Consider the following 8,869-nt stretch of genomic DNA (forward strand, 5'->3'; position numbering starts at 1 on the left):
AATAAGAAGCAAAAGGTGGGTGTGGCTGGATGAGCACACTTCTGGTAACATGGGGGTGTGGCCTAATTTGCCAATGAGCTGTGCTGTCAGGGGTATGGCTTAATATGCTAATGAGTTTCTGCTGTTGGGTGTGGCCTATTATGCTAATGAGTTCCTGCTGGGCTTTTTCTACAAAAAGAGCCCTGGACAGCAGTGTATATCTTGGTGGTGGTGGGGTGTAGTTCAATAACATGCACAGGGAATTCTTGAAGTTGTTGTTGGGTGTTAGCCATTTGCAATTTGAGACCCTTCCGTTTTAGTCATGTTTGTGGTGATAATACTGGACTACCTAAAAAAAAAATCCAGTAAATACAAGTAGGGTGCTCTGGAATCAAATGAGCTACATGGAATTAACTCACTGGATCTTCCTTGTATCCAATTAGGTACCGTCGCAGCTATGACTCTGAATTCACAGCTCCGCTTGTGGCCCATCATGTGTGGCCTGCCCTTATGGAAAATGATTCTGTCATTGTAAAGGGAGAGGCAGTCACAAGAAGAGGTGCTCTGGTAAGAGCTCTTTTTGGATGTTTATGTTTTAAGCATGGAGACACACACAAGGCCAGAGATGTTCAAACAATACCGTCCGGCTTTCCCTTCCTGCAACCAATCTGATAATTAACACTTTCGCCCCTAAATTATTTCTACACTTTCTTTCTTTGTTAACAGAGAAGCAGGCAGAAGGGCGGATCCAGGAGTCAATGCCTGCTTATACTTGCTAATCGGTCTCACTGGGCTGGGGTGATACATTCCATTGTCAATTGGTTTAGTACTCACAAAGATAAGCGTGAAATTACACGGGACTGTGGGAGTCCCCTGTGTGGAGCTCCCAAACATTGTTTTTAAAAAATAACAGATGCAAAGAGCCCTGAGTGATTTGCACTGGGATCACTGCATGTCATGTCCCTAATTTGATGTGACCCCTGCAGTGTTGCTGTTTCATAAGGCTGTTTGTGTATTTCATGTCCAGTAAAGGGTCTGGGGAGAAACATTAAAACCCCTTCCTTCCTTCCACACCACAATCCCAATCTTTATCTGGGTCCTGCACATCTCTCGCTTAAAAAGAACAGAAGTCTGGGAGCTCTGGATGTGAAACTTCCCAGCTTCCTATGTCTCTTGTTGATTTATTTATTTATTTATTAGATTTATAACCTGCCCTCCCCGAAATGGGCTCAGGGTGGCTAACACATAAGGCACATGTGCCAAGATTAAAACAACTAAAAACAGAATAAAACAATCAGCTATACAATAAAGGGCAGGTGCTCTTGTTGTCACACAAGTCCTTAATAACAGATGGGGTTCTGGGAAAGATGGTCCCAGAACAACAAAGTAAGTTCCAGACAGCACTGCCATCCATTCTTCATCCCAGGGCCAGCTTGCTCTCCAATGGTACCCACTCCAATTGGTGGTGGTGTGCGGTGATGGTACAGTGGTGGTGGTGGTACAGTGGTGGCGGCGGCTCCTATTCAAAAGCCTGGCAGAAGACCTCTGTCTTACAGGCCCTGCGGAACTGCGCAAGGTCCCGTGGGGCCCAGATCTCCTCTGGGAGCTCATTCCACCAGGTAGGAGCCACCACTGAAAAGGCCCTGACCCTGGTTGCAGCAAGTTTGGTATCCTTGGGGCCTGGGGTTACCAGGAAATGTTGAGTCCCCGACCGTAGTGCTCTGGGGGGAACCTATGGGGAAAGGCGGTCCCTCAAGTATGCTGGACCCTGGCCATATAGGGCTTTAAAGGTAAGAACCAGCACTTTGAAGCAAACCCGGTACGCTATTGGCAGCCAGTGCAGCGCTTTCAGCACAGGCCTGATACGGTCCCGCCTAGAGAGACCCATCAAATAACTGCTCACAAATGCTCTCATGCCACGTTGCAAACCATTTTATTTATATGGGATCTGAAATTTCTGTGCTAGGCAGAGAAAAGCGGGCTACTCTTCATCTTCTAAGCCTAGGAATGTATTAGGGTCAAGTCCTTTTAAGTATATGGAGACGTTGCAATATAACCACAGGGAATGCTTCCTGCTTAATGTAGCTCTATTTCATATTTCATATCCTGTTTTAGTGGTCTCACAGGAGTAGGAGCAGAAGCAGAGGCCGGAGCCAGAGTCGCAGCCGCAGCTCGAGCCCTCTGTGTCATGGTGCAGGGCACTCCCGGCACTTGGTAAGGTAGAATATCCTGATTAACATTATAATCCAAGCAAGATACTAACGGGGGGATTTGCCAGTTTGGTGTAGTGGTTAAGAGCATGGACTCTAATCTTGGAGAACTGGGTTTGATTCCCCACTCCTCCACTTGCACCTGCTGGTGTGACCTTGGGTCAGTCACAAGTTCTCTCAGAGCTGTTCTCTCAAGAGCAGTCCTCGAAAGAGCTCTCTCAGCCCCACCTACCTCACAGGGTGTCTGTTGTGGGGAGGGGGAGGGAAAGGAGATTGTAAGCTGCTCTGAGACTCCTTTGGGTAGTGAAGGGCGGGGTATAAATCCAATCTCCTCCTCTTCTTCAATGAAGCCAGCATTTGCAGAGTTTTTTTTTTAAAAGCCCATACAATGCAGACAGTACCAGTACATGATAGAACTGGAGAATACAGCTGACAGACTTTTGTTAGATGACGTAAGCATAGTTGCAGATGGATAAGTGTGTCAGGCAATACCTGTAATAATTTATTTTATTATTATTTATCATCTAAAAACGTCATGCCACAAAAATACAGTACAGATAAGAAGAGAGCAAGCTGTTTTTCTCCATTGCTGTAACTGTCCTCCAATCACGACCCTTCAATCTCAACTCCTCATTGAAAGCACATAAGAAAAACTCTGCCTTAAAGAGCCTCAGAAATCTAGGCCAGGTTGGGGCCTTTCTCACGCCCTCATGAGGTCTATTCCATAAAACAGGAGGAGCCACTGACTCTTCTCAGGAGGAGCAATAAATAATCCCTGGTCTGATGATCAGATCTGCCTGGTGGGCACGTACGGGTAGAGACAGTTCCATAGATATGAGAGTCCCAGGTTGTAGTAGTATTTGTTTAATTGTTTTAAATGTTATATAAGTTTTGTATTTTAAATGCTTTTCAGTGTCTGAAATTTGTTAATGTTTTAGCAGTTTAATGTTTGCTGCCTTGGGGACCCCAGACTGGGTAGTAGGGTTGCCAAACCCCCCAGTTTGCCAGGGGTCCCCCGGCGGGGGAAGCCCCACCCCCAACACCCACAGCCACCCATCTCTCTCCCTTTAAGTGTGTGCAACCCATGTTTCATCCCAAGCGCGAACTCCGCAGGGCGTGGCCAACTCAGGAGCCAGCCGGAACTCTGTTCCTGTGCGTTCCTGCCCAAAAATAGCCCTGATCCCTGGTCTGATTATCAGATCTGCCTGGTGGGCACGTACTGGTAGAGACAGTCCCATAGATATGAGAGTCCCAAGTTGTGGTAGTATTTGTTTAATTGTTTTAAATGTTATATAATTTTTGTATTTTAAATGCTTTTCAGTGTCTGAAATTTGTTAATGTTTTAGCAGTTTAATGTTTGCTGCCTTGGGGACCCCAGACTGGGTAGAAATAAACACAAATAAAATATAATAAATATTTTGAGCTCCTTGTTGAGGGGAAATGCCTGGCTGTGTTACAAACATGGATGTTTCTCATCAAGGAGGGTTCTTGCTTGGCTTCTGTGGGAGCAGGACTACACCTTAAGTTGACCCAGAAGACTAGAAACACAGAGATACATGTATGTTTGAGGGCTGTTTGACTGTGGTACATAGGTAGCGAGTGATAGAGAGATGCATGTTTTTCAGCTTGCAGTGGGCATGCACCGGGAAGCTGCATTGTCACCGACCCCCCAGCATGTGTTCACTTTGGATCCCCAAATGTTTGGGGACCCAAGCCTCCCGTTCATAATACAGGCAAAACAGGCAGCTCTTTCCTCCTTCAAAGAGTTGGATGCTTCCAGCTCTGGATTTAATTTTAACAGGGTTGTGTATAAATACTGTGTGGTAAAGACTGGTAACTCAAGCAGGGCTGTTAACAGCTGCATGGTCAAAGGCTGTTGAAATCAGTGAGCTTAGACCAGAGTGACTCTGCATCAGTGGGCACCCTTCCCTGGCAGTAAAGGGATGCTACAACCGTGAATTAAAATAGCGCTGTGATTCTTCGTCCAGTGAAATATTTCTGAGTAATGATGTTGTGTCAACAAAGTCTGCTGTATGCTTCTTTAATGCCAGGGCCCTCTGGAAGGAACTTTTTGTTTTCTGTTATTTGAGATGGGTGGTATGTAGTGCTCACCCAAAATAAAAAGTCAACACGTGATGCATCAAATTAGTTTTAAGCAGCAAGAAACTTGCTTTAAGAACATAAGAACATAAGAGACGCCAATGTTGGATCAGGCCAAAGGCCCATCCAGTCCAACACTCTGTGTCACACAGTGGCCAAAAATACCAGTGCCATCAGGAGGTCCAGCAGTGGGGCCAGGACATTAGAAGCCCTCCCACTGTTGAACCCCCCCCCCCCAAGCACCAAGAAGACAGAGCATCACTTGCCCCAGAGCCCCTAGCTATACCTTGTGGCTAATAGCCACCTTGCTTTAAGCTCTATGTAGTGTTGACCTGGACAAGCAGTCATGTTAAGCTAAGACAAACTGATGGCTTCCTCCAGTGTATAATTCTGCCTCTTGGAGCAGCAATGCATTCAGTCCGTGCCCCTCCTTCTGTGGCTGATTCTGCATTGGCCTTTCCCACTGTTTTTTGAAACCCGCGTTGGAACAGAAATTCCCCTCTGCATTGCATGCGGCTTTCACTTCCTTTGAAAATCGGATTTTATGGTAGCCTCCACACTCCATGCCGCTTTCGCTTTCTTTGATCATCAGATTTTATGGTACCTTCTGCACAGATTTATGGCCATTTTATGGCTGTTCAGGGGTGACTTTGCAGTCAATAGGCCTTGCCCCAAGGTATCTGAATGTGGTTTAGAGCTGCACACTTTCCACCCAGGTGAGAAAATGTGGAGCGAATGCTAGATACAGAACCACCCAATGACATGGGGAAAGGGGCAGCAGAAGAAGGCTTCTCTCCAGCAGGTGTCCAGTTTTTCCCTGCTCCTTTCCCACATTCTCCTGTTTGTAGGAAAATGAGAGAGATCGGGCCAAAATCTTTTAACTTGCTGTTTACTAGCAAAGCACACTCCTCCCGCACACACCGTGTGAAAGTCCCCCTGAACAGTTCCCAGTGCAGGGACACGGCTCTTGCTTTTGCCACAGAGGCTCTAGTGCATTTGCAACACTCAGGAAAAACATATGGGATGCATACCACCCTTCCCATGCCGATCATGAAGTGAATCAGAAATGCAAAGGTTTGTGGGAACTGCCACAGCACAGTTCTTTGCTACAGGGAGCATGGTAAGTAGCCATGCACGAGAGAAGTCTGTAGTGTGGCTCCTCCTGTGACAGCATTGCCCTTCCCAGAAACAGAAGGAATGCTTCATATGTGAAGAAGCTGCAGTGTGGGCTCTTCTGGCATGGCCCTGCTCGCAGGGCTCTTTTTGTAGAAAAAGCCCAGCAGGAACTCATTAGCCATAATAGGCCACACCCAACACCAGGAACTCATTAGCATATTAGGCCACACCCCTGACAGCACAGCTCATTAGCACATTAGGCCGCACCCCCATGTTACCAGAAGTGTGGTTATCCAGCCACACCCACCTTTTGCTTGTTATTCTGTTTACCTTGTTTGTTGTCAAAACCCAGGGCTTTTTTTGTAGCAGGAACTCCTTTGCATGTTAGGCCACACACCCCTAATCAGTGTTCCCTCTAAGCTGAGTTCGTGTGAGCTAGCTCATAGTTTTTTAGCCTCCGGCTCACACATTTTTGTCTCAGCTCAGGAAGGAGGGCTCCAGAGCCAATTCATTTATGCAGCAGCCAAATCTCTTGCTCACAACTTTAACGCCTGTAGCTCAGCAAGCAGAATTTTTGCTCACAAGACTCCACAGCTTAGAGGGAACATTGCCCCTAATGTAGCCAATCCTAATGAGTTTCTGCTGTTGGGTGTGGCCTGTTATGCTAATGAGTTCCTGCTGGGCGTGGCCAACTTGGGAGCCAGCTGGAACTCTGTTCCTGTGTGTTCCTGCCCAAAAATAGCCCTGGCCCTGCATAACCCTGGTGGTATTAGATGGAATAGCACTGCAGTGGCTTCTATATTAGCACCATAAGGTAAGTAGGGGCTCCTAGTATTTGCACTAAGCTAGCAATGTGTGCTTATCAGTGTTTTTCAGTGAGATGTCCATCTAGAACAAAATAATTCCAGTTATTTACCTTTCCTTTTTTAAAATTTGTCTTCTAGCCATCTCGAAGCCGCAGCCCTTCCCCATTAAGGAGTGGAAGCCCAAGTAAGTGGGCCTATTCATTCTGAAGTTAGACATGTTCATTCAGAATTTGGACAATCATGGCTTTAACCTCTTGAATAATCAAGAGATAATATAACAGTGTGCAGGCTGTTTTTTTCCTCCTCCTTTAAAAAGCACATCGCACCACAGTTATTCTCTTTTGACATAAAGGGGCTTTTATTCTTTTAATGTTATAAAAAGACTTCTGGTTCTGGCTTACAGAATGCCTTGTTTCTTGTGTTGTGGGTCACAATACTCTCTTAATCTTTATTGCTAGCAGTCTTTCATACATTCACATGGTTTCTTTTAGAGCTGTTTTATGGAGGCTAACAGCAAAGAACGCCTAATGGCCACTAGTCAACACAGATCTAAGTGGGCTTAAAACCATTGAATTAAATGGGCAAGTGAACTTAATTCAGCATTGGACTGTAGCCATTTTGATTCCATGCTGAAGAAAGCCAATCCCATGGGCATTGCTACAGTTTATGCCAGGCTCTTGGTTGACTAAGAAAGCAATCCTAAGCAGGTTTACTTAGAAGTAAGCCCTATTTTGTTCAGTGGGGCTTACTCCCAAGAAAATGCTTTTAGGATTGCATGGGAATTGGACCAGCTTGCATGAGGAATATCTGGATTGTACAGACAGTCCCGGTTTGAAGCCCTTCAAATGCAGATATTCGTAAAAACTAGCCATGTACTGAAATATGTATTTTTCTCCAATAGGACTTTAACTGGATATGGTTTTTTGATTCCGTACGTCTGGATCAATTCACTTCTGTGGTGCCTTCTCCTGTTCCAAGAGTACCTCGAACCTTACTTAAAATAATGTGAATCCACTTCTCTGAATGTCCTCCATGCCCAGAAGGAGTCACCAGAGGTCGCCATGGCTTCCAGGCACACACACACACATGCACAAACATGCACAAACATGCACATGTGAAAAATACCCCCCCCCAAAAAAAGACTAGAATCAGGGCTATTTGGGGGCAGGAAAAAAAAATAATGTGAATCACTCCAAATGGAGAGTGAAATTGGATTGATAATTAGTGTGTTTTTATAACTTTTAATTTGAAAAAAAATAGGAATGCAACACATTTGATTTTAAAAAATGGCATAGACCTTTTAAGACATCTTGGAAAAGCCATTGTTGGATCCTACAGATTCCTCCAATTACCGCCCAGTTTTGAATCTGCCGTTTCTGGGCGAGGTGACTGAGAGAGTGGTAGCTGAGCAGCTCCAGAGTTTCCTGGATGACACATCAGCACTGGACCCACTCCAGCCCGGTTTTCACCCTGGCCACGGGAGGGAGATGGTGCTGGTTGCCCTTATGGATGATCTCTGCAGACGGCTGGATCGAGGCGGGCGGGCGCCGCTGTTGTTACTTGATCTCACAGCAGCGTTCAACATGGTCAACCATGATCTCTTGACCCACTGCCTCGCTGACGTAGACGTTTGTGGGGTAGCACTGAAGTGACTTACCTAATTTCTCATTGGTCGGAGACAGAGAGTAGCGCTAGGGGAGAGGCGGTCAGCTAGGTACCCCTTAACATTAGGGCAATCCTCTCTCCGATGGTGTTTAACATCTGTATGCACCCCCTCGCCCAGCTGGCATGGAGATTTGGGCTGGGGTGTCACCAGTAGGCTGATGACACCCAGCTGTATCTGTTAATGGGTGGCTGCCAGCTACCGCCCCGCATAACCTGGCCAAGGGTCTAGAGGCCGTGGTGGAATGGCTAAGAAAGAGCCAGCTGAGACTGAGTCCAACCAAGGGAGGTTCTGTGGCTGGGGGGCAGGGATTCAGGGCTGGGGCGCCAATTGCCCACTCTTGATGGTGTGCCAGTGCTACTGGCAGAAACCGTCAGGAGTTTGGGTGTGGTCTTGGATACCTCCTTATCTATGGAGGTCCAGATCATGAACATTGCAATGCTGGCTTTTTCCCACCTGCACCAAGCGCGGCAACTGGCCCCTTTCCTGTCTCTCCCCGACCTGGCCACAGTAATGCACGCAACAGTCACCTCCATATTGGATTACTGTAACTTGCTTTACACTGGCCTACCCTTGAGACTGAGCCAGAAACTCCAACTGATCCAGAATGTGGCGGCGTGAGTCCTGACGGGAACATCACAGACAGCACACATACAACCTGTGTTGTGTCAGCGATGCTGGCTACGAGCGGAGGACCAGGTTAGGTTCAAGGTCTGGGTGCTGATCTCCAAGGCCTTGAGTGGTCTGAGACCCATGTATCTTTGGAACCGCCTCTTCTGGTATGTCCCCTGAAGAGCTTTACACTCTGCTGAGAACGACTTATTGGTGATCCCCGGTCTGAAAGACATCCGGCTGTCCTCGACCAGAGCCAGCCCTGTCTCCTACCTGGTGGAACTCTCTGCCAAATAACATCCATAACCTGTGGGATCTGATGCAGTTTGGCAGGGCCTGCAAGGCAGAGATGTTCCACTAGGCTTTTGGTCGAGGACAGCAAC

General features: G+C 46.8%; 1 protein-coding gene across 1 annotated transcript in view; it reads left to right on the plus strand.

Moving 5' to 3' along the window:
- SPATA18 (spermatogenesis associated 18) overlaps positions 1-7,180 on the plus strand; it is a 28,920-nt gene extending 21,740 nt beyond the window's left edge. Inside the window, exons 10-13 of the mRNA XM_015407706.1 lie at positions 423-546; positions 2,095-2,193; positions 6,350-6,395; positions 7,113-7,180. Of these exons, the coding sequence (XP_015263192.1) occupies positions 423-546; positions 2,095-2,193; positions 6,350-6,395; positions 7,113-7,120 (277 nt within the window). The 3' untranslated portion in view covers positions 7,121-7,180. The remainder of the gene's footprint in view (positions 1-422; positions 547-2,094; positions 2,194-6,349; positions 6,396-7,112) is intronic.
- Positions 7,181-8,869: the final 1,689 nt, after the last annotated feature.

This window comes from Gekko japonicus, unplaced genomic scaffold (assembly GCF_001447785.1).
Source record: "Gekko japonicus isolate JY-2015 unplaced genomic scaffold, Gekko_japonicus_V1.1 scaffold1786, whole genome shotgun sequence".
NCBI lineage: Eukaryota > Metazoa > Chordata > Lepidosauria > Squamata > Gekkonidae > Gekko > Gekko japonicus.